This window comes from Sorex fumeus, unplaced genomic scaffold (assembly GCF_029834395.1).
Source record: "Sorex fumeus unplaced genomic scaffold, SorFum_2.1 ptg000122l, whole genome shotgun sequence".
NCBI classification, from domain to species: domain Eukaryota; kingdom Metazoa; phylum Chordata; class Mammalia; order Eulipotyphla; family Soricidae; genus Sorex; species Sorex fumeus.
In genome coordinates, this window is record NW_026606179.1 from 21429617 (window position 1) to 21454119 (window position 24503).

At 54.7% G+C, this 24503-nt stretch overlaps 2 protein-coding genes across 6 annotated transcripts; one reads left to right on the forward strand and one right to left on the reverse strand.

The window, feature by feature from the left end:
• Nucleotides 1-62: 62 nt before the first annotated feature.
• On the reverse strand, nt 63-12111 carry GAPDHS (glyceraldehyde-3-phosphate dehydrogenase, spermatogenic). Of its 2 annotated transcripts, none has more exons than XM_056136530.1 (11): nt 12045-12111; nt 8668-8797; nt 7290-7386; nt 7008-7114; nt 2886-2976; nt 2666-2784; nt 2243-2324; nt 1792-1943; nt 1476-1638; nt 235-332; nt 63-135 (listed from the first exon to the last, which is right to left on the reverse strand). In XM_056136530.1, exons 1-11 carry the CDS (start codon nt 12109-12111, stop codon nt 63-65), a joined length of 1179 nt encoding a protein of 392 aa, XP_055992505.1. The 2 variants fall into 2 exon arrangements, with proteins under 2 accessions (XP_055992505.1, XP_055992504.1); XM_056136529.1 differs by having other exon boundaries at nt 8668-8872.
• A 4749-nt stretch (nt 12112-16860) lies between these two features.
• On the forward strand, nt 16861-21483 carry SBSN (suprabasin). Of its 4 annotated transcripts, XM_056136486.1 has the most exons (7): nt 16861-17290; nt 17507-18071; nt 18219-18571; nt 18722-19021; nt 20217-20279; nt 20369-20413; nt 21392-21483. In XM_056136486.1, the coding sequence occupies exons 1-7, from the start codon at nt 16862-16864 to the stop codon at nt 21413-21415; spliced, it is 1779 nt and encodes a 592-aa protein (XP_055992461.1). In that variant the 5' UTR covers nt 16861; the 3' UTR covers nt 21416-21483. The 4 variants fall into 4 exon arrangements, with proteins under 4 accessions (XP_055992461.1, XP_055992462.1, XP_055992463.1 ...); XM_056136487.1 differs by lacking the exons at nt 17507-18071; nt 18219-18571 and having other exon boundaries at nt 18776-19021; XM_056136488.1 differs by lacking the exons at nt 17507-18071; nt 18219-18571; nt 18722-19021 and having other exon boundaries at nt 16861-17236.
• The last annotated feature ends 3020 nt before the right edge of the window (nt 21484-24503 follow it).

Consider the following 24503-nt stretch of genomic DNA (forward strand, 5'->3'; position numbering starts at 1 on the left):
CTGTCTGAGAAACTACGGGACATACCGCCTGAGGACATGGGGAAGCGAAAGACGGTCGGGTGTCACTTGTCTTTTCTGAACATGTACTTGATGAGGTCCACCACCCGGTGACTGTAACCATATTCGTTATCGTACCTAGGGGAGTGTAGGAGAGGGAACGATTAGAAATTCCCCTGCCACCACCCTCAGTGTCTCTGCAATTCTTCCTCCCTCTCGCTCCCCTTTCCCCTTTACCAGGAAATGAGCTTTACGAAATTGTCGTTGAGGGCCATGCTAGCCTTAGCATCGAAGATGGAAGAGTGGGTATCGCCGAGGAAGTCCGTGGACACTACCTGGGCATCAGAATGGCAGAGCTCAGTGTAGGGTCAGAGCTAGGAGGACCCTGGGAGCTTGGGCTCTAATTTTTTTAAAATATGATTTTCATTTTATTATTTATTTATTTATTTATTGGCTTTTTGGGTCACACCCGGCGATGCACAGGGGTTACTCTTGGGTCTGCACTCAGGAATTATCCCTGGTGGTGCTCAGGGGACCATATGGGATGCTGGGAATTGAACTCGGGTCGACTGCATGCAAGGCAAATGCCCTACCCGCTGTGCTATCACCCCAGCCCCTTGGGCTCTAATTTTTAGAAACAGTTGACTGTTCGTTTGTCCATGATATAGAGTAGAGCCCTTCTTTGCCCATGCTTAGGGGTCAAGATTTGGAAAAGCCGATGGCAGCTGGGTTCCAAGGACACAGATCACATACACCCTCCTAAAGGTGCACAGATAGCCCTGGGACTATTGTGGGCCCTGGGAGTGGGTTGCCATAGAGGGCCGCTGGGAGGGGGATGAGCTAAATCTCGGGATGGAAGTCTAGGAGGATCTGGTCAAGTCAGGCCCTCACACAGAGTCTAAGGTCCAAGGGACGGCAGACGGAGGCCCCTAGGGTGTGGGAATGAAGGCCATGGGAGGGTTTTCAGAAGTGGAGGCGATTTCACTGAGGCAGAGAGCCTGGTAGCTGTGTGAGGGCCAGCCATAAGGGTATTTAGGGGGCAAGAGAAGGATGACACCCATCTCTCATGCTTTGCCCTGAGTGTTACAGAGCAGCCACCAGCCTTTGACTACTAAGCACGACTGCACAGAGGCTGTGTGCCAGACCTGGAAGGCAGCTGGTGCTCTAGAAGTGAGAAGAGCTTCCAAGTCTAACTATCCTGGAGTACAGCGACTGGCAGGGTCATAGGTAGCTTTGAAGTAAGGGTGTGAGTGAGGAAAGGGGCCCCAAAAACAAAAAACACCCCCCCTCCCATCCCCATCTTGCTGAGGAGGTGGATCTGTAGAGAACTTGGGGAGGAACAGCCCTCCCATCTAGTGAACAGCTTCCTGATGGCAGGACAGGACAGAAACTCTACACTCCCATTTGGGCTATTGCCTGCCATGCCTTGGTTAACAGAAGTCTTGCTCCTTCCCTGGCACTCACTCCTCAGTGCCTACCTCATCCTCTGTATAGTCAAGGATGCCATTCAAGGACCCGTTGGCTGCTGCGCGTATGGTGTCCTTGATGGTGGACAACGAGGCAGGCTGGGCCAGGCGGCAGGTCAGGTCCACAACTGACACATCTGGAGTTGGCACCCGGAATGCCATTCCCGTCAGCTTACTAGAGGACCGTACATGAGGCTGAGTGTCAGAACCAGGAACTTGGTCCACTTGACCCTCCCTCTGCGTTCCCCTCAGTAGACACCCTGAAAAGGACAGGGGGCCAGTCTGGCCCTCCTGTGGCATGCCCATCTTGCAGCTTCTGCGCTCATACCCTTTGAGGTCAGGGATGACTTTGCCCACAGCTTTGGCAGCCCCTGTGGAGGCAGGTATGATGTTCTGGTGGGCACCCCGGCCATCTCGCCAGGCCTTTTTCGATGGCCCATCCACAGTCTTCTGTGTAGCCGTGTAGGAATGAATTGTGGTCTTGGGAAGAAGAGGTCTGAGTGAGGCTTTCCTGTGCTTCATTTTTAAGTCCGGGGGGTGGGGGAGGTGACCCAGGTATGGAAGCTTATAGGGCAGCCATCATGGGCCACCCAACCAGAAGGTACTGGCTAGGGGCCAGCCTTGGCTGTGTCAAACAGTGTCTTAAAAAAGCAGGCCTCCCTCCACCCCCTGAAAACCATCTCTGGTAATGCCACACACTTCACAAGTTCCGGGGAGAAAGTGGGGTTCTGGTCATCCCACTTTTGCCCCAGTTCACCATCAGCCTCCCGGCAACTTACCATCAGGCCTTCCACGATCCCAAATCTGTCATGGATGACCTTGCTGAGGGGAGCCAGGCAGTTGGTGGTACAGGAGGCATTGCTGAAACAGCCCAGGAATGCAAGGGTAGCTGAGGTGAGTCACCCGGGGCCCTGCCACCCTTCTCTCTTGGGGTATGCAACCAGGCTTGATTTGGTAGAAAGTCAAGTTCAAGGGGTTCTGGGGGGATACCTTCTAAGTCAAAGAGGTGCCAGAGATGTTTCTGGGTGAAGTCCTCCCAGTGGGGGCTCTAGAAGTCAAGTATTTCTAAAGGCTAGTTTTGGGGGACACATGCTCCATGGGGGTAAAGCCCAGGGTGGGTTGTGGAGGGATTCCTGAAGCTGACCCCCCACAGACAGGCTGTGAGTTCTCTGGGCACCACCCCCTTCTCCACTGCCCCTTACCTGACAATTCTCATGGATTCTGGGTCATATTCCTCTTCATTCACCCCCATGACAAATGTGGGTGCATCTGGGGAGGGAGCGCTGATGACCACCCTCTGGGCACCTCCGTTGAGGTGTTCCTAGGGAGACGGCACAGATATCAGAGAGTGCTTCCAGTGACCCTGGACCCACCCCCACTAGTTACGGCACTCCCGCCCGCCGCCAACACACACACACTCACGGAAGCGTCTTTTAAGCTCAGGTACACGCCTGTGGACTCCACCACATAGGGGCTTCCCACCGATTTCCAGGGGATGTCGATGGGCTTCATGCTGTGGGTGGGATTGCAGGTCTGTTTCACTGTCGGCCTTGCCTTCAGAGTCCCGTCTTCATAGTATGTGGCCTTCACCCTGTCCATCTTCTCTGAATCCCTAACATTGCCCAGATGGGCTCGGCCCTCCTCTTCCTGCCTCATTTCAGGAACCTGCCCACAGGCTGACTCTCTCAAACACCTTGGCCTTAAGATGCCTTGACATACGCCTCAGTTTTCATGACTGGGGCCTCGGTCCTTTGGGACCATCCCTGGATGTAAAGCCAGGGGGAGCTTTTCTATAGCAGCTGCCTTGAATGGAGGCAGTCCAAGGAGGGTGAGGCCTGCCCAAGGTTTCTGGCCCCGAACCCTGTCACCCTGGCATAGCCCTTCTGCTCCTCTTGTCTCTCTCCCACCCAGTGGTTGGGGCCAGAAAAGTCCCCAAGGGGTCCTTGGAGGGCTGGTCTGAGGCCAGTGTGGCACCAGTGGCTGTTGGTTGTATTTGGAAGAGAAGAGAGGTTATTTCCCATTTGATCGAGATTTCATTTCACTCGGCACTTTTAGCAAATGCATGTATTAGAAAACCATCAGGGGTCAGAGTGAGAGCACTGAGGGTAGGTGCTTGCCTTGCACGTGGCCAACCCAGGTTCTATTCTCATATGATCCCCTGAGCTTGTCAGGAGTGATCCCTGAGTGCAGAGCCAGGAGTAAGTCCTGAGCATGACCAGGTGTGCCTCCCCCAACCAAAAACAACAACAACAAATAACATATTAAATACCAAGTAATGGGGCTGGAGAGTACAATGGGTAAGCCACTGATCTTGTATGTGGCCAATCTGGGTTCAATCCCTGGCATCCCTTATGCTCCACCAAGCCTGCAGGGATGATCCCTGAGTGCAGAGCCAGAAGAATGCCCTGAGACTGCCAGGTGTGCCCCCCCAAACCAAATCAAACAAAAAACCCCAAACAAAAATACCCCTCAAACATCAAGTACTGCTGTTTTCTGCTGGGATTTCAAACAAGCACTGATAAATGGCTGGGCTGTGTTCTAGTCTTTTCTCTCAGAGGTCGAACACAGGTGTAGTATGTGTTTCTGTGATTCATATCTGCTGTGTCTTATAGAGGAGTGTTTCTCAGCGATATTCTGACCTTGGGACCCCTTTCATCCTTGCTTCTTTCTGTAATCCCCCCACCCTATTTATACATTTTTAACCCATTTTTAAAAACTTTTCATCATCAGGCCCTTGGAATATCCTGTGGGTTCAGAGGGGCCCTGCTGTCCTTGGTTGAGAAATTCTATTGTTAGAGCCTGATTTTCTTGTTTATTTTTGGGCCGCACCTGGCAGGGGGAACCATATGGGGTACTGGGGACCGAACCCAGGTTCTCTGTGTGCAAGGCAAACACCTTCCTATCTCTCTTGCCTGAAGTTAACTTCTTAAACTCGGAGTCAAAAAGCCAGATGGGAGAGAAAAATCTGGCAATACTAAAAAGTTTCTGAATGTGAAGTGATCAAAAATTAATACAAAGTAAACCACATCCTGAAGCCGAGGTGTTTCTGGAATCCTCAGGAGGAAAGGTATCCCAAAGTGAAAAAAAGGGTTAAGGGGCGCTATTCTAGAATGTCCCATGGCAAAAGGGCTGGCCCTGCTTCCTTTGCCACTGATCTGCTGTTCCCCAGAGGGGCTCAGCCCATGTGTGTGGGCTATTCTTCCTGCCCCACATTTAGTGAACACAGACCCTGGTCCAGGCTCTAAGTTCTCTGCCTCCATCATTACTGCCCTTTTTCAGAGGAGCCAGTCAGGGCGGAAGTGAAGGCAATAGGGGACAGAGCAGTGGGGATTCCTGCAGGATCTGAGCCTCACTGCCTGCCTGAATGAATAAATGTGCTGGGGAACAGCGAGCACTTGCTGGGGCTTCCCTGACCCTGGGCATCTGCTTGCCGCATCTTACTTCTCATCATCAGGTCCAATAAGCCTTCCTCCGGTGCTTCCCCAGACTGGGGTACTTCAACAATTTCTTTAGTTGACTTGGCATAGAGCTGGAGACCAAGGTCCCTTCCCCTGAGCTGCCATGGGTCCTGCCCTACTGCTCAGAGGACTCTTTTGAGCATCCATTCATTTGTTCATTCATTCATTCATTCTTTAAGGACATATGATTCCACCAAGGGCCAGGGACTGCATCTGGGTGCCATCTGAGCAGGCCTCTAGGCGCCAGGGCCTGCATCTGCGGGTACCACAGCAGTGAAGGCAATGCTAGCTGCCAGGGCCCTTCCTGCAGAGAGGCTGAGAGTCCTCAGAGTGCCCTCAACACCTCTTAACTCCTGCCATGCTCCCCCCACCACTGTGTCATACGTGGTCATCATCCCCATAATGGACCCTCACGGAATTGGAGGCTGGAGAAGGTCAGTTCTGTGTCCAAGATCACCCAACTGGAGTGGGTGAAGCAGCCAAGTATAGCCGCGCCACATACATGCACACGTAGACTGTTGCCTGCACCAACACGGTACTTGTACACTGTCACAAGAAGGACAGGTAGGAGGAGGACGTGCTGCAGGCACCAGACAAGGCAGTGCCTGGTGGGAAGTAACACATATGGGGGCAGGGAAGTGGGGAGGAGAATGTCCTGGATTAGGAACAAGTGTGCCCAAAGCTGAGGCAGGAAGGGACACGGGGATCCAAACACGGTTCAAAAACAGCGTCTCCCGTGATCACTGTCCCCAGTCCCCACCTGCCACTCCCTGTCCCATCACACACAGGGCCTGGGAGGTCAGGGAGCAGCTGTGAGGAGTGTGGAAGGCCCCAGGTCTTGTCTGGGGCTGCAGGAGGCCAGCCAGCTAATGAAAGTAGGGGTAGGTGCTCGGTGGTTGGCAGTGGGCAAAGTGTTCCTTGTGTTCCTTGTAAATATCTTCACTGCTATTTCTGTTTATACATTTGTGACTTTGGGTGGGTGGGGAGTAAGAATATGGGAAGATAAAAGGAGAGAGAGACAGGGAGACAGACAGAGACAGAGAGAAGAAAAGTGCCTGCCATAGAGGTAGGCTGGGGGATGTGGAATGGGGGTGATGGGAGGGAAACTGGGGACACTGGTGGTGAGAAATGTACACTGGTGGAGGGATGGGTTGGAACACTGAATGACTGAAACCTAATCATGAACAGCTTTGTAAGGATCTATCTCACAGTCATTCAATAAAAATAATTTGAAAAATGTGAAGAATGTCACTGTTTTCTCGAAAGATAAAACCTGAATAATAAATCATTATTTGCTCTTATGTTGAAAATATGCCTCAGGCAATCCGCTCCTCAAAGTTATTTCCTGTTCTCTTTTCCTATACAACTTCTTATAGCTGTGCAGACAAGATGGTTGTTTGGGTCTTGAGTTTGCCATTACACAGGATACTAGCCCATGAATAAACATATTTTCCCTCATCAAAAAAATATGGCGAAGTGAATATGGAGTATGTTAAACAGCTGGTGCTACTGCTTGATTTCAAGATTCTGAACTTGTTCAAGTGCAAGAGTGCGGCTCTTGGTTAGATGTTTTCATGGTCCCATGTAAGCAGAGCTGACTCAGGACCCCAAGCTCAGCTGCCTTGTGTGGCCCAACAACTAGCAAGGCCAAGGTGCATGGTGTGTGTGTGTGTGTGTGTGTGTGTGTGTGTGTGTGTGTGCAGAATGCTGAGGGGGTGGACATCAGGTGGAAGCCATCAGGAGACTGAGGAAGGGGAACAACCAAATCCACTTGATGTTTTTAAGGGGCTGCTGGCCTGGAATCTAGTGTCTGTTGCTGTTTTGATGGCAAAGCTATTTCTTGGGAAAGGAGATGAGGTGGTTTAGGGGTGGGAGGGGAATTGAGCTGGGGTTTAGATGTGTTGAGTGTCCGGCCTGTGAGAAGGCGTGCCAGTATGAGTGCAAGGGGCCATCCTTCCACATGCATGCTTCCCCATCCTCAGAGACCCCCTCCAGAGCAGTGAACCCTACCTGGGACTGATGAACCCCAGATGATCAGCCAGGACCCTGTGCTCCACATCTCCCCGGCACATCCAGCTGCCCTTACCTCTGGAAGACGCTGATCTCCATGTCATCCACCATCAGATACCCGTTCTTGTACTGCACATTCCCCTGGTACCGGCGGTGGGTGGAGTCGTACTTGAACATGTACACCTGAGAGACACAGGGGCTTCTGGGCCTTCTGGGGGCCAGGTATGGGGCAACAAGCACTCCGTGCACAATCCCCAGCTTGGTGAAGGCTCCCCCCATCCCTGATGGGACCCTTTCCTAGAGCTCCCCTGAACTCCTCTCTGGTCCCGGCAGATCCTGCCCCTTCTCTGCCACTTACCATGTATTCAGGGTCAATGAAGGGGTCATTCACGGCCACCACCTTCACGCCCTTCTCTATGCAAGCACGCAGGACCAGGCGGCCGATGCGTCCAAATCTGTGTGGGGACAAGGGACCATGAGGTTTGTTTTCACAGTCCTCCCGGCCGTGGGCAAAGGATGGGACAGGAGAGAAGAGGGGGAGCCATGGGGAGATCACTCGAGGGGGAGAAGGCAAGGCCACTACCTGCTGCCACCCACAGCGGCTTCTGCTTCCCAGCCCAGCTGCCCAGCCCCGAGCCTCACCATTAGAACTGGAGGGACCTTGGCAGAATCTCCCGACCCTGCACCAGGTTGTCTTCACGGGGGCACCTCGGAGGGGGGCAGGTTGATTTTCCCTCCCTGCCCCAAGAAGAACCCCAGCAGCCAAAAACCTCCAGAACCCAGCCACAGCCATGCTCAGAGCCACTCTCAACACACTCGGACGAGCCTCACCCATAAAGGAACTGACAGAGGAACCCAGGACTGCTTGGATCAGGATTGGGCCTCCTCCACCCAGGTCCCCAGTTTTCCAGTAGCTTGGCAGTCACACCCACAAACTGCCCTTCCCCCCGCCCCCCTGAGCGTGCCATGTAATCTCATCAATGGCCAAGATCCAGAGACTGTAAAATGCAGCTCCCAGAAGAAAGTGACGCAGTATTTCCTGGAGCGCGCAGCCACATTCATGGCTGTGTGACCTCTTATATTCTAGCCCACTGATGTACATAAATTAGCACACGTGTGTTTGGTTTTAACATACTTGCTTGTATTCTTGTATATACGGGCTTAAATGGCTCCAGAATGAAATACAACAACCTTCACACACTTCCTTCTTATTGTGGTGGGAAGATGCTTGCTGGTTGGGTAGGTGTTTGAATATTATCTGTAATGAACTAATGTAAACTACTTTATGAAAATAAAATGTATAAAAATCATAAAATAAAAGAACTGGAGGAACCTTCAAGAACACAGGTCAGAGGATGTCCTCTGACCTCGACCATCTCTGTTCATCAGGAAAAGCTAATCCAAGCCCCTTTCCATGACCTAACAGGCTCCAAAGCTTCCGTCTCCTTCCAACTGGCTCCACTCCAGACTGGGTGACCACCTGCCTGTCCTCAGAATACTCAACGGCCCCCTCCCGTGCAGTGTTGTAGTAGCTACTCAGGACTTCCCTTCCCAGAAGCCTCCACAACTTCCCTGGCTAACATGGTCCTCTACAGTCTTACCACTCTCCCCAAGTCCCACATTGTTCCTTGGTTTATCTTCCCTTCCAGACTAGCAGCTCTCTGACAGCAGACCCCCTCACTTCCCACCCCACCCCCTGCCTCACCTGGAATATCCTAAGACAACGGTCCACTCACCCATTGATGCCGACAGTGAGTTTCTTGGAAGGAGGTGGTGGAGGAGGGGGAGGTGGTGGTGGGGGCGGCGGTGGTGGTGGTGGAGGAGGAGGAGGAGGTGGCGACTCATCCTCTTTGAAGGGTTCCGGCTCTGACTCCGGGGAAGGTGGAGACTCGATCTTGGGCTCCGGAGGGGGCGGTCGGGGCAGGGGTGGTGATCTGGTTACTGTGGGGAAGGGGAATAATGGGAGGTAAAGAACTGTACCATCCTTGAGACTGAACCCTTGAACCTGCAAGGGCTGCTAGTGGCCAACCACCTTGAGCTCCGGGTTTGCAGAATAAGCAGGGTGTGGGCCCTGCCTCCAGCCAGCATCTCCACCTGCATGTCCAGGGATCAGTTCACAGGCATATAAGGGTCTACCACATTGGTTACTACTGCCCTTCCACAGACCTGCGCTCCAGCAGTGCCCCTCCTTGGCTGTGCAAAGGCTGAAGACCACCTGCTTCCAATCAGCAGCACCTTGTAATCACCCGAACAGAATTTAACACCCTGGCAGCCCGAGTCCTGCCCTTGAGGATTAGTATGATGTCATTGTCAGGGTTGAGGCCTGACCTTCTATCAGGTTATTAGGAGTATTTGACAGACACGAGGAATTGGAGGCACTCTCCAAGGGATTCCAATTAGGAGATCCTGGGAACCTCTGCTTTAAGTTCAGTACCAGCACCCCATCCCCAAGAGCCTATGGCAGTGGGTTTGCATTTTTAGTAATTGCTTGGTGGGGTGATAGCACAGCGGGTAGGGCATTTGCCTTGCATGTGGCCGACCTGGGTTCGATTCCTCCGTCCCTCTCGGAGAGCCCAGCAAGCTACCAAGAGTATCCTGCCCTCATGGCAGAGCCTGGCAAGCTCCCCGTGGAGTACTCGATATATCAAAAACAAAAACAGTAACAAGAAGTCTCACAATGGAGATATTACTGGTGCCCACTCAAGCAAACCGGTGAACAACAGGAGGACAGTGCTACATTGCTACAGTGCTTGGTGGAGGGCACCCTCTCCCCCCTCCTCCTGATGGTAGAGGTGGCACTGCTGCTCTCAGCTGTGAGAATCAAATGAGTAATGCCTAGGTAGCGTTCATCAAGGTAGAAAGAAAAATAGTCCACCCATGTTCATATTTCAAAGACTATTTCCCAAAGATGTCTGGTAATCAATCTAGCTCAGTGGTCCCCAAACTGTTCTGATCAGAATCCCTGGCGGGAGACTCTTCCCCGTAGATCTGGCTCCAGAGGTCTGAACGGAGGCCCAGGGATCTTGTTTTGAACAGCTCTGCAGATGAGTCTTATCTGCCAAGTAGTTTAGGAAGCAGAGGTGGATCACAAGCAGGAAACTCTCAGCAGACTCTGCTGCTCCAACAAAAGCAACTCTGGTTATTTTGGGGTGCTGAGGATTGGAAACCCAGGGGTCTATTCCCGTGCTACCCCAAGCCCGAGGTTCTACCTCTCCAACATCCCACTGGCAGTGTACTTCAGCCTGAATGACATGAGGACAGGGAGAGAGGAGGGGAAATACAGTGGAAACAGTAGTCAGGGGGCTTCGCGTTGGAGTTCAGGTCTGGATGTCAGCCCTGATTTGGCCACCTGCTAGCTGTGTGGTCCCGGCTAAGTTGATGAAATTCTCTGGTCTCTTTTCAGGTATCAAATCTGAGTGACTGAAGGACTCAGGTGAGACGGAAATACAGGCTCACCAGAAGTGGATCGAATGAGGGAAAAGCTGGCTGAATTCTAAGAGTGTGACAGTGGAGAGAGATGGGAGAGACAGGCGTAGGAGAGAGGCAGAAAGACGTGGGAGCTGCTTTTGGTGCCAAAATCACTGGCACTAGGTGTTGAAGAGCTAAATTAACTTGGGTTTTGATGCCAAGGGGAGAGGGGCTAGGGAGCTTTGGCGGAGCTGGGATGATCAGGCTACTGACACCTCGTAGACTCTACCTGCCGGGTCACTTACCTTCCCTCACCCATCCTTCGTACGCCTAGCTTGCCTTTGCATCCTGACTTAGATATTTCGTGTGCAAGAAAACCGTGTTAAACTCTAATTTTATTTCTGTTACCAAGAGCAAGTGGCCAGTGGGTCCATCTCCCCAGCCATTCTTGGCTGCCACAGGACATGTGTCCTGAAGGGGGCAGTGGATATTGTCGGCAACCGCAGATGCTTGGAAAGGTGTTAGCATTTATGAGTGGCAGTCACCCTGTGGTTATCAATAGAACCTTAACAGGGTGGTTCTTGTTCCTGGGGGGGTTCTTTCTGTTATTACTAAAGGGGGAGATCTGTCTGTCTGGGTTGGAAGGGGAGATCTGAGCTAGGTTAGGACCACCTTTCAAAACAAATTGTGTGTGGGAATGGGGTCTGAGTGCTGGAATAAAGTTTTGTCGGGAAGGAACTCGTGATGAAGCAAGAGCAGCTGGGAGGTGAAACAAGGGCATGAGTGCCCTCTCTCCCAATTACAGTGCCACTCCCATTTCCTGAGTGCCACCAAGGACTCGGGGCCTGTTGAGTGCTTCACGTGCACCAGCTCATGGCATCCCCAGGGGCAGGTTCTGTAAATCCTGTGAGGGGCAACTCAGACTTCAGGTCAGCAGAGGATGACCTCAGGCAACGGGTTCGAGTTTCAGCGCCAGGAGCCCCAGTCTGCAGGCTGACCATCTCGCTCCGCCCTCCGCTTCCTGGGAGGCCGCCTTGGCTCTGCCCACCTCCCGGCCCCGCCCACAGACCATAACACGCCCAAGGCCATACCCACCTCCCGACCCCGCCCACAACCCACGCCCAACTCCCCGCCCACGGACCAAACCACGCCCAACTTCCCCGCCCATCACCAACCATGGCCCCGCCCACGGCCCCGCCCTCCCCGCAGCGTTGGGGACCCTGGACTGTTTGGCATTGGGAGACCTAGGGAAATGGTTTGCTTAAAGGGGGAAGAATAAACATACCGTAGCCATGAGTGTACACTCGGGAGGTGATTGGTAGGTGGCAAGTGCCCTCGTTGTGTGCAGTACTGCAGTACAGTGCGGTGCGGGACCAGCGAGGGTCAATTTGACGTGAAACTAAGTTTGTGGAGGTGCATTAACAACTACCAGGTCTACCCAGACAGGCCCCTTCGTACCATGCTCTCCTCGAGACTCCAGCCCGGGAGCCCCTGGCGCCACCCTTTCACCGTGCTCTCAGTCCAGTCCCAAGCTGGGGGCTTTCCTACCCGCTCTCCCTGCCTCCAACTCTAGAATCCAGACAGTGGGGTTGGAGGAAGGGCGAGAGGGGAGCCCTCCCCCGCGCCCGAGAAGGTGCACATGTGCTCGGGCTTCCGAAGGAAGGGTCCTCCCAGCCCGCCCTTTCTCCCCCATCTCCTGCCTCACCCCGGCAAGGCTGGCGGAATAGCTGGACAACAGTGACATTGGTGAGTACGACGTCCCGTTTCGGCATGGTCTCCTAAGTCTTCATCGTCCTGTGATGTTAACTGAGGTGCAGAGCTAACTGCTGGGGTGAGAGAGAGAGGGAGAGAGAGTGAGAGAGAGGGAAGGAGAGAGAAAGAGAGAGCGCCTTGCTGTGATGTCATTGACCCCTGGGATGTCACAGTGCGTCAGTGTCTAAAGTGATGTCACAATGTTAGTTCTCCCACCTGGGGGTGGTGGAAATTGTTACATGATGCCTCCTTGTGCCCTACTCCCAAGGGCACATACTGGCATTTAGTGTGGAATCCACGGGTTTCCTTTGACTTGTCCTTGCTTCTGTCTCCCTTGGCACAGGGGGCTCGGGGCTGGTCCTTGACCTCCCTCTGGACAGTTACCCTAACTCTTCTCTTTTGCCCAGAATGCCTTGCCCTGTCTTTCTGAAATGCCACCTTGCAGGAGAGGCTTTTCTGACTGGCATCTAGGTTCTCTAGTTGCTGGGTCACCTTGTCCTCCCGCCCATCCTTCAGAAGACTTGTCTGCTTTTGTATTCTGCCTTAGATGTTTTGTGTGCAAAAAAAAAAACCCGGGTTAAATTCTATTTTCATTTTTCCCATAGCCCCCTCCCCTCACCCGCCCCACTTCTACTGAAATGTTTTCTTATTTATTTACTTATTTATTTATTGCTGATGGTTTGCCCACTAGACTAAGGCCCCGGGAAGTCCAAGGCCTTTGTCTAACCCCTGGGAAGGCTGAGGCTTTGCCTGCTTTATCACTTTGCCTTCCACTGACCAGAGGAATGTTTGACACAGAGGCGTCCCCTCCATAAATAACGTTGGTTTGCACTAATAAAGGTCATCTTTATTAATTCATAAAGGGTTTCTTCTGATTCCCAACATCCAAGCAGCTGCCAAGTCCCAGCCTCTCACTACCCTCCCTTCTCCCCCTGGCCTTCTGTTGTTGCCGGTCTTCATCTAGTTATTTGTTCACTGCCCACTTCTGAAACTATAAAACACCCCCACTCCCATACACCACCCCCACCTAGCATTCTGGTCAATTTTATTCACAGCAGCCTCCAGCCCCTAGAACTCAGCCTAGTACAGAGCAGAGACCCGGAAGGACAAATGGACACATCCCTACAGCACAGGGATGGGGGTGGGGGCTGTCTTGCCATCTTGACTCACAGGCACCTTTCCCTGCAGGGGCAGGTGACACATGACTATGACCAAGTTTGAAGGGGTGGCGATTTGATCCAAGAAGGAGTCATCCTAGAGAGAGGTGTGGAAGTAAGAAGGAGAGAGGATGGCATAACCTCTTCCTTCCCAGAACCTCCATGGAAACTCAGTTTGTCAATACCTGTGCTGGGTGGCGGGTATTGGGGGATAGGATTTGGTGGGGGTGAGTGCCCAGCTTGTGTTGCTCTGGAGAGGTAGGTTGAAGCATATGACGCTCTTGGTGAATTAAGACCAACTAGTTGCATGAAGGGGCACTATAGTGTTAATGAGGGGAGACCGTGTCGATGAAACCAGGATGAAAAAGGTCCCAGCTTTTGTACAGCTTTGCAATGGTAGATATAAAAAACTAGGTGAGGGCTGGAGTGATAGTTCAGCAGGCAAGGTGTTTGCCTTGTACACGGCCAATCCAGATTCCATCCCTAGCATTCCATATGGTCAGAAGTGATTCCTCAGTACAGTCAGGAGTAACCCCTGAATATACTACCCCAGGTGTAGCCGCAAAACTAAAAAAAGAAAGAAAGGAAGGAAGGAAGGAAGAAATGAAAGTTAGGTGAAATCAGCTGTTTTTCAAAATAGAGGTAAAGGATTAAAACTGGAAGGAAAAAAGGAAACAGCAAATGTGAATAGGGCAGAAACGAGGAAAGAATTAGAGTCAACTAAAGCGTGAACTCTCCTCTCTTGGAGGCAGATTCAGAACCAGGTGGATTTTGGGACGGGCCAAAGCTTTGGGAACTGATCATTGAGTCTCAGGGATAGTCCCTGACTGGATAGGGGCCTGAGCTTTGAGGCCTGGAGCTGGCGAGCTGGAGGAGGGTGAGCATTACCTCTGTCTTTCAAACTTTTCCCCTGATGCCAGTATTGGAACCCCAGGCATCACACATACATGGTAGGTACTTGGGCACTGAGCAACACCCACAACTCTAGAGATCGCCTCCTCCTTGCCTGGGGGTGCTTTGGGGGAGCGGTGGGGTGGTTGGGCTATTGACATCTCCTAGACTTGCAGAGGATGGCAAGGGACAATTCCAGGCCTCCCTTGTGCATGGAGCTAAGCATGGAGAGTTCCAGATCAAATTCAGATGGGAATGGAGCAGCAAGAAGAAGGAATGGTGGGATGGGGCAAGAGGGAGGCCCGAGTCCATTGCTAAAGGAGAAACTCGCCACTGAAGCTGCGCACCACTCCTCCTCCCCACCCAGCAATCCCAGCGCCTGGGAAACACCCTCATTTAGGCGCTGGACACGGGCAAGAATCACCACACCTGAAGTTGCCCAGAGATTTGGCTGCGTTCCTGGAGTGTGAAACTGGGACCAGTCAGTGAGCTAAAGCTTAGAGCCCTGGCACTGTGAGTCACCCCCACCAGCACAGTCTCGACAAGGCAGCAGCAGCTCTGGGCCAGGAGGAGCCAAAGTGTCCGGCACTGGGGTGGAGCTCTGGGTCCTCCGAGGGGAGTGGGCCTTGTTTGAGCAAAAGCTGGAAACACGTGCGGATTCTCACCACACCTGGCACCCACACACATACCTCTGCCACCCCCACTCGCTCACACCCTGTGCATTCCTTTCTGCCTGGCCTTCCCACCAGCAATCCCACCTCCACCCCCTCTCTCCCCTTGGCACCAAAACCCAAATATCTTCGCCCCTCTCCATGGGCTCCCTCCCCCCAGCACCCAGCCGTGTCCACCCACTGCCTCTCTCTCGTTCTTCTGGCCTCGGCCTCGGCCTCCTTCTGAATTCGCTCCCGAGAGAGACTTCTTGCCCTCTGCCCTCCTGAATCCCTTCCTCATGCCCAGCCCCTCTCTCAGCCATCACCCCCTCCCACCCAGGTCACTGGGCTCCCACTTGCCCCCTTAGGGTGGGATGTAGGAGGCCCAGGGGGAGGAGGGCGGGCAGGATGAGCTCCTGGCCCCTATCCCAGGTCTGGCTGACAGTCTCCCGCTGCCCCGGGTCTTCCGCCCCTCCCCATGGCTGCCTCAACCGGCTTTTCAGGAGACACTGCGTCCTGTCCCAGCTCATGGCAATCAGACCCCTGCCCTCGCCCAAGGGCTGGGAGGCAGGAGGCCAGGGTTCATTCTGCGATCCTCCCCGAGGGGCCCAGGCTGCTCTGGAGATGGGACAGGCCCTACTTCCTCACCCTCGACGGCTCAAGGCCCGGACTCTATGCCCTGGATTTCTTCTCATTCATCTGAGCAACCTCTCAGGGTTTACTGTCCTCCCTCACCTAAAGTTCAAGGAGCTGGGGGCCCTGGCAGGGGCCAGCACTGCTCAAGGCCCTGTTCTCTGAAAGCTTCAATCTGGGAGATTGGATAGATGAGAAAACAGCAGCAACAACAAAATTTGGGATCGTTGTTTGGGGTCATGGGAAGAGTTAGAAAAACAAAAGGATGATGATGCTACAGAGTATAACCGGGGGCGGCCAGGGCAGGTTTTGAGGTTTGATTATTTTTTTATTTTATTTTTTCTGTCACACCCAGCAGTGCTCAGGGCTTGCTCCTGTCTCTGAGCTTAGGGATCACTTTTTGGGGGTGGGGGGGGCGGGCTCGACTCAGGAAACCATATGGGATGCTGGGAACTGAACCCACATCAGCTGCATGCAAGGCAAGCGTCCTACCCACTGTACTATCTCTCTGCCCCCAAATTTTGAGTTTTTTCTTTGTGTGTGTATGTGTGTGTGGGGAGGGAGCTTATTTATTTATTTATTTATTGGCCGCACCCGGTAGTGCAGGATTTACTCCTAGCACTGTGCTCAGGGATCACAGTCCTTGATGGGCTCAAACTCATTTATGGAGTGCCAGGGATTGAACCTGGGTTGGAGACAGGCAAGACGCTCATCCTACCTGTCGTATTATCTCTCGGATCCCAAGTTTTGAGTGTTTTGAGAGAGTAACATTGAACCAAGAACAGAATGAGCTACCATGGCGAGGACATGGTCCCTTGCAGAGGAACCAGCAAGGAAAGAGTGAATGGGATGAAGGCCTCGGAAGAAGGTCCAGGTGGCTGGGCCTTGTGTGATACTGGAAGGTTTATGGCTGCATGTGACTATGTTCAAGTGTGAATAGGGCCAAGACCCGTAAGAAGCTGGTCAGACGCCGTCCTCAGTCCCTACTGGGGGCGCCTTCCATCTTTCTAGACTCTCTTTGCTGTGGAAGCTGGCTCCTTAGAGCTCCTGAGAGGGAAGCGCTGCAGAGGCAGGGGCCCAGGGATTGGTGATTGGAGTTGGGCTGGGAGAGAGGCATGAGCACGGTGGGGGAGTGAGTGAGGAATGAGTGAGGAGGTGGTTGGCAGGGCAGAATCTGGGTCCTGGGGTGGAGGTCCGGAGCTGAGATGGAGCCCGATGCCATGTGAGCCTTCTCCGGCTATGACTCACCCGCTCTTCCTCCTCCTCTCCGTTGCTCAACCCCAAATCTCCCTGGGAAACGCCTCCCTGACTGGAGACCCAGTCAGTGCCTCACAGGGGTAATTGAGTCATGCGGGGTGGAGAGAGGGGAGCAGGTAGGGGATAAATAGCAGCCTGGCCTCCCCGGCTGCTCTCTGCAGCTTTCCTACCTTCCCAACGACATGCATCTCAACAGTTGGGTCAGCTCTTGCTCCCTCCTATTGCTCCTGGTCGCCCTGCCTGGATGGGCGGCCAAAGATGACCCCCTGGAGAAGGTCATTGAAGGGATCAACCGAGGGCTAAGCAGTGCAGAGAGAGAAGTGGGCAAAGCCCTGGAAGGCCTCAATAATGGAATCACTCAAGCTGGAAGAGAAGTGGAGAAAGTTTTTAATGGACTTGGCAACATGGGGAGCCAGACTGGCAAGGAGCTGGACAAGGGAGTCCAGGGGCTCAACCACGGCTTGGACAAGGTAGCTCATGGGATCAACAATGGTGCCGGACAAGCAGGAAAGGAAGCAGAGAAGTTTGCCCATGGGGTCAACAACGCCGCTGGACAGGTTGGGAAGGAGACAGACAGAGTGATTCAGGGAGTCAACCATGGGGTCAACCAGGTGGGAAATGAGGCAGGGAGGTTTGGCCAGGGGGTCCACCATGCTTTTGGGCAGGCTGGGAACCAGGCAGATAAGTTAGGTCAGGGCGCCCACCATGCTTTTGGGCAGGTTGGGAATGAGGCAGGGAGGTTAGGTCAGGGCGCCCACCATGCTTTTGGGCAGGCTGGGAATGAGGCAGGGAGGTTAGGTCAGGGGGCCCACCATGCTTTGGGACAGGCTGGGAATGAGGCAGGGAGGTTAGGTCAGGGGGCCCACCATGCTTTGGGACAGGCTGGGAATGAGGCAGGGAGGTTAGGTCAGGGCGCCCACCATGCTTTGGGACAGGCTGGGAATGAGGCAGGGAGGTTAGGTCAGGGCGCCCACCATGCTTTGGGACAGGCTGGGAATGAGGCAGGGAGGTTAGGTCAGGGCGCCCACCATGTTTTTGGGCAGCCTGGGAACCATGCAGATAAGTTAGGTCAGGGGATCCACCATGCTTTTGGGCAGGCCGGGAACCAGGCAGATAAGTTAGGTCAGGGTGCCCACCATGCTTTGGGGCAGGCTGGGAACGAGGCAGGGAGGTTAGGTCAGGGCGCCCACCATGCGTTGGGGCAGGCTGGGAACGAGGCAGGGAGGTTAGGTCAGGGCGCCCACCATGTTTTGGGGCAGGCTGGGAATGAGGCAGGGAGGTTAGGTCAGGGCGCCCACCATGCTTTGGGGCAGGCTGGGAATGAGGCAGGGAGGTTAGGTCAGGGCGCCCACCATGCTTTGGGGCAGGCTGGGAACGAGGCAGGGAGGTTTGGCCAGGGAGGTTCCATCCACCCTGCCAGCTGGCAGGCCGGTCAGGGCGCCCATCATGCTGCTGGCCAGATCGGGAAGGGGGCAGAGAACATAGGTCAGGGGGTCCACCATGCCGTTGGCCAATCCGGGGAGGACGCCGGTAAGTTAGGTCAGGGGATCCACCACTCTGCTGGCCAGATCGGGAAGGGGGCAGAGAACATAGGCCAGGGCGTCCACCATGCCGCGGGGAAGCCCGGGAAGGAGGCTGAGCACGTAGGGCAGGGGATCCACCACGCGGCGGAGCAGGCGGGGAAGGAAGCCGAGCACATAGGGCAGGGGATCCATCACGCTGCTGAGCAGGGCGGGAACGAGGGGGGCAGGGTGATCCAGGGGGTCTACCACGGGATGAACCAGGCTGGGAAGGAGATGGAGTCCTTCAGCTCAGACGTTCATTATGCTGCCGGGCAGGCCGGGAAGGAGGGAGACAAATTAGTCCAAGGGGTCCACCCTGGAGTCAACCAGGCCGGGAAAGAGTGGGAGCACTTTGGCCAGGGCGCCCACCAGGGAGCCAATGAGGCCTGGAAGGAGGCAGAGAGGTTGGGTCAGGGGGTCCACAATGCCGCCGGGCAGGCTGGGAAGGAGGTGCAGGGGTGGTCCCACGGAGCAAGCCAGGCCGGGCAGGAGGGGGAGCGGCTTGGCCAGGGAGTTCACCATGCCATTGAACAGGCCGGAAAGGAAGCAAACAAGGTGGTGCACGGGGCCCAGGATGGGGTCAACCAGGCCGGGAAGGAGGCAGAGAAACTTGGCCAAGGGCTCAACCACGCTGCTGGCCAGGCTGGAAAGGAAGCGGAGAAACTTGGCCAAGGTGTCCACCAGGCTGCTGGCCAGGCCGGGAAGGAGGCGGAAAGGTTGCAGCAGAATTTTCATAATGGGGTCAACCAAGCCGGCAAGGAGGCCAACCAGCTGCTGAATGTAGGTGAACAGGGGTGGGGTACCGGGAGGGGGGTGGGCGGAGGGAGAAGTCCCCCCCCGCTGGGGACATCTGGAGAGGCCGCAGAGCCTTCGTCCCGAACGAAGCTCGAGCACCTCTGACCTCTGACCTGCCTCCTCAGAGAGGACCCGGATGAAGCCTTCTTGCCACGGTGCTCTCCATACAGCCTTGGGGACGGGCCCTGTCTTACCCTTGGTCGGGGGTTGCGGGGCATCTAACGGGAGGACCACGGAGCCTTCTGGGGACAGGAAAGTGTTCCTGACTGCAGGGGCTCTGGGCGCCCTGTCAGAGGGTGGCGAGGCCATGACTCGCGTGGGGAGATAAACCCTGATCAGGGAGTTGATTAAGCTTCATAACAAGCCTCTGAGGTAGTCGGAGTGAGGATGTGCCTCCCGGATCCTCCGATAAGGGAACCCAAGCCCCTGGAGGGTCAGGGGCCCGGCAGCTCTGGCGAAGAGCAGGCCCAGTGTCTTCTTTCTCATCTGCCGCTCACTGCTACATCAGAGAGGGCTGGGAGGGGAGTGGGGGGCAGGTGGGGGAGTAGGGGTTGGGGGGGTCTGGACTCTGCTTATGAGGGGGAGCAGGTCCCCGAGGCAGGAGAACGGGTGCCCAGCAGGGGCTGGGGGAGAGGAGAAGGCTGGCTCCTGCCCACCTCAAGGCTCTGATCTCTGCCCCTGCCACCATCCAAGGGCTGACCCAGGGGGGCCCTGCTCTTAGCCATGCAGGTGCCTGGCAGGGGGCAGAGACTGAGGATGTGGGGGACGGGAAACGATGGAGGGTGGGCAGAGAGGGCCAGGGGCTCCGGGCAGGACCGCAGGATCTCTGAAGAACATGGCTTGCACGCTGTCTGTGGCCGGCAGCAGCCAGAGGCCGGTGGAGGTTGTGTGGAGAGGGCTGAGGGAAGGGACTGGCCCAAGGTAGAGGTGAGCCTGGAGTGTGTGTTGAGGAGTCAGGGCCAAGACCAAGCACTATCCTGGTGCTTACACACATCAAGGCCTGTGTGTGCCTGGCACTGGAGCCAGTGCCAGGGCATGGAGAAGGGGCTCTCATCAGGGGGCCAGCTTCCTTCTGGGCTTTTTCCCTCTTTCTCACAGAACTGAGAGGGGAGCCCTCTCACCCTAGCGTAGAGGCCTGAGGGCCACGGGTCTGTCTTGACGGTATGTGCTTGGTCCACAGGGCGGTCATCACGGCGGGTCCACCGGCCAGCACGGAGGGGCTGGAACTACAGTAACATCTGGAGTAAGTCTCGGGGTTCAGGGTGGACATGGGGACAGGAAGGATGAAGAGGGGACAGACAGGAGTAACAATTTCCTATCGTTGAATTTCAGGCTTCGGTCAACAAGCCCTTCATCAACTTTCCAGCTCTGTGGAGGGTGAGTGCATCTGGGTCCTGTCTGTTCTGTTCTGGTCCACCCTGGTCCCCACCTTTCCCACGACCTGTTCATACACGCTGCCCCCCCACTGGCAATCATCCATCCACGTTCCCAGCCTGCCCTCCCCTGGCTTGTTCCCCCCCACCCCCATCCTTCTCAGTGTGGTCTGTTCCCTTCTCCTGGACGATACTGCAGGAGGGAGACACCACCAGGCCTGCAGCCCCCCCCCCGAGGGCCCAGAGGGGTGCAGCCACCGACTCTCCTGGCCTTGCCCTTCCACTCTCTCCTGTCTCCACCCACTGGGGAACCCCAACTGTCTGGTGGGGGGTGCCTGTCAGACTGACCTCTTCCTAGTTGGCCCCCACTGCCCCTTGAATAAACTCCTGGGGTCTCTGCATCTGCTCACCCTGGGTCCTAGCTCTCTGTGTCAGGCACCTCAGTTTCCCATGGCAGAGGAGGAGGCGGAGGCCTGTGGTCTGTTCCTGGCCCCCAGAGACTCACTCCCTTTCCTTCTTGGATCTCCAGGGGCAGGGAATTCTCAGAGGCAAAACACACAAGGCTTCTTGGTTTCTGCAGAGGCCCCCAGGCACCTCCACATTCTCCTGAGATTAGATATCACTTTCCTTAAGAGAGGGTGCCAGGAAGATTCCACAGGAATCAGGCCTGCCTGTCTTGCAGAAGCAAACACCCCAATTTGATTCCCTGAAACCACATGGCCCCTAGGCATCAATACTCATTTTTGGGTTTAATCATTGGGCCATCTGCCCCAGTCAAGTTGAGATGGGGAGTGGATTCCTATTTGGAAAGCACCCCTAAATTAAAAAAAAATTATGATAGTCCCATGGAACCAAGTATTTCTTGGGCCCAAGTGGTCTGTCTCCCTCTCCTGTGTCCAGGGGGTGTGGGGGCTGTGATTCCGCCTTCTCCCGTCAGTCAACCCTGTGTCACACACACTCTCTCTCTCCCTCTCTCTTCCAGAGCGTCGCCAACATCATTCCCTAAACTGAGCGCCGGCCTTGCTGGACAGACGGACTTGGTTCTCTCAGCTGAAATAACCACAACTGACTGGGATGGGGGTGGGGGTGGGGGTGGGGGCCAAATCCTGGGAATCCTGAAGGGAGCTGTAGTGAGATTTGTGAATAAACGTGACCACTGGACTCTCTCGTCATGGTCCACTCTGCTCCCTCAGGAGGGGTGGGTGTGGGGTGGGCGGGGGGCGCTGGTCTTCTCTCGAAAAGGATCTGGGGTGTCTGGGGCTGAGCTGTGGGGCTGAAGAGGAGGAAGTGGGGTGGGATGAGAAAAGCGGCAATCGGCAGTGAAGACCGTTCTCAGCACCAGGAGGAGCAGGCACACAGGAAAGCCCCTTCAGGCCCGTTATGGGGTCAGAAGAAAGGAAGGAAAGAAGCAGACGGTGGAGCCCAATGGGTAGCATCTCCAGCCGTGGGTGTGGCCCCCAAGGAGCAACAATGGCAGCTTGTAGTGTTGAGCAACGATTGTGTCTGGGCTCCTGTGGGGCGCCTGACATGTCGTCACGCAGTCCGCCCAACCACCCGGTTAGGTGAGTTAGGCCAAGAGGCAGAGGAGGCTCCCGCATGTGAAGAAACGTGAGTTCTGAGAGTCAGTCAGTCAGTCAAGAGAGAAACAGCCTCTGCACCACACAGGATCCGTGTTTAGGGAACAAGAGAGATGCAGGAGGGAAGGTGCCCTGGTGACAGCAGGGACAGTCTCTGTACAATGACACAAAGGTCACACAGAGGCCCAGTGTTCATGCTCAGTGCTGAGGTCTGTGAATGACTTGAAGCCCAGAGGAGCCATGAGAGCAGCTGATGCTTAGCGAATACTTCGTAGGTTCCACGTATGGTGGGAAACGCTTCCCAGGACCAGGGGCCTCCCTCGAGCCAAGGCAGAAGTCCCCTTAGGACAGCCATGGCCTGTATGAGGAAACAGGCTCAGCGGGGCTGGGGAATGTAACCCACGGGACAGCAGCAGGCCTGAGTCCTGACAGGACTCGGCCTTTCATGGTGGCCTCTCATGTCCCTAGCACATGCCAAGCACGGCTGAGGGCGCTGGGAACTCTTGTCTTCGGGCCAGAACTGTGTGCCTGGAGGTGGCTGACTTCTCCAGGTAGGGGAAATTGCTTCCTCACGATTTTCTGCCAGAATATGACAAACATGGCTTCCGGCTTCCAAACCCCAGCTCCCAATGGTGTGACTGCAAATAAGAGGAGGTGTTCCTGCCATTTAGGAATTCATGGGCATGATGGAGAGACAAGGGATAGAAAGAGACTGTAAAATAAATCCAAAGCAAGGCTCCTGAAAAACCAACGCCATGCCAGGGAGGACAGGGACGGGCCTACCGGTGTGTCAGGAAGCTGGTGCTTCTGCCCCTGGAGTCTCTGCCTGATTGTAGGATACTGTCATCCCCGTCACATACATTCCTTCCCTCCTGTTGCAATATCTCGAGAAGATTTCAAGCACACCAGAGATGAAGGAATTTGGGGTGAGAACCACGCACCCTCCATGCCAACGTTACATTCACCTTTTACCCCACTTGCCTTATCACACCTTCATCCGTCTTAACAGATTTCTACTGCATCACCAAGTAAATCGCATTCTAATAAACAGAACCATTCACTCCCCCAAACATGGACTGGTTTATTCTGTGTGAGACCTGCTTTCCTGGGGGCTAGAGGGGGTCCCTTCTGACAAGAAAGTATCTAGATTCTTCCCTCTAGTCCAACTTTCAATGACATTGTTTGTTAACACGTTTTCTTGCTGGGCTTCCTCAGGGATCTTGATGCCAGGGGCCTCCATCCTGGGAGGCTTCTGGGAAAGAAGAACTTAGCCTTGAGGGTAGGTAAGGACCTGCCTGCAGGCCTAGTGTGAAGTCCCTGTCTCCCAGTCTCCAGCCTTCCTGTCCCCCATGTGGACTTCTCCTACCAGGTCCAGGAGACCTGGCCACCTCTGTCCTCCCTCACGATATGCTGGCCTTTCTCTTTGTAGATCTGATGACAACTGGGAGTTTTAGTATATTTGTATGTCACGTATCAACATTCTCCCAAGACTTAGAGGTCAAGGACTATAGGACAAAGCTCAGTTTGTGCACACATCTGGCACTGAGGAAGGGGGTGACTTCAGGCTTTAGAGAAGCGGGAGAGGCCACGGAACTGGTGTGAGCTAGAACTGGGCCCCTGGGTCTTACACAGAACTGGGTTGGGGAGCTTGGGGGGAGGTGATCTGGGGTTAACTGGTGCCGATGTGCAAGAACAGGGAGTGGAGTTTGGGCGGGACCCTCACGGCTGTCATTTATTGGGTGCTTACTAAGTCTGTGCTCTGCACATAAGGATGTGATTCATTTCATTCTCAGAACCACCCCCTTGGGGTGGGTACCATGATTATTCCTCTCCTAGGTGAGCAGAGCGAGACCCAGAGACCAGAGAGATGCCCGCGGCCACCCAGCTCAGTGTGGTGACTGCCAGGCTCTGTGCTAGAGCCTGTCTCTGCTACTGTGGGGGATGGAGGAGGAGGGGGAGGAGGGGAAGGAGGAAAAGGAAGGGAAAGGACAGGAGAGGTAACTTCCAAATAACTCCTTTAGGTTGGGGGATAGCTCAAGTGATGGATCACATGCCTAGAATGTGTGGTGCCCTGAGTTTGTTCTTGCATGCCTCTTTCCACCAGGTAGAGTCAGGAGCACAGCACCCTCAGAGCACAGCACCCCCAAGTTCCACTGGGTAAGAGAACTGAGTCATCAGACCCACACCATGAAACTTGGCCCTGTGAGCACTGCTAGGGGTGACCCATGTGAAAAAATACTAATATGCATTTATTGTTAGTAAGGGACATATTTGTTGTTTGGGGACCACACCCTGACATTACTCAGGGATCTCTCCTGGTGGCCCTCCCATTGATCATCGATTTGCTTGAGCGGGCCCAGTAACGTCTCCATTGGAGACTTTGTTGTTACTGTGTTCGGCATATCGAATACGTCACGGGGAGTTTTGCCAGGCTCTGCCCTGCGGGCGAGATACTCTCGGTAGCTTGCCGGGCTCTCCGAGAGGGGCGGAGGAATCGAACTCGGGTCGGCCATGTTG

Bases quoted from the DNA above. Each gene is read 5' to 3' on its own strand.
- GAPDHS (XM_056136529.1), bottom strand. From the start codon at position 12,111: ATGCCGAAACGGGACGTCGTACTCACCAATGTCACTGTTGTCCAGCTA. The intron at 7,115-7,289 runs GTAAGTGGCAGA...TGTGTCTCTCAG, and splicing joins TCATTGACCCTGAATACATG to GTGTACATGTTCAAGTACGA. The intron at 136-234 runs GTAAAGGGGAAA...ACACTCCCCTAG, and splicing joins TTCGTAAAGCTCATTTCCTG to GTACGATAACGAATATGGTT.
- SBSN (XM_056136486.1), top strand. From the start codon at position 16,862: ATGCATCTCAACAGTTGGGTCAGCTCTTGCTCCCTCCTATTGCTCCTG. The intron at 18,572-18,721 runs GCCGGGAAAGAG...GGAGCAAGCCAG, and splicing joins TCCACCCTGGAGTCAACCAG to GCCGGGCAGGAGGGGGAGCG. The intron at 20,280-20,368 runs GTAAGTCTCGGG...GTTGAATTTCAG, and splicing joins GAACTACAGTAACATCTGGA to GCTTCGGTCAACAAGCCCTT.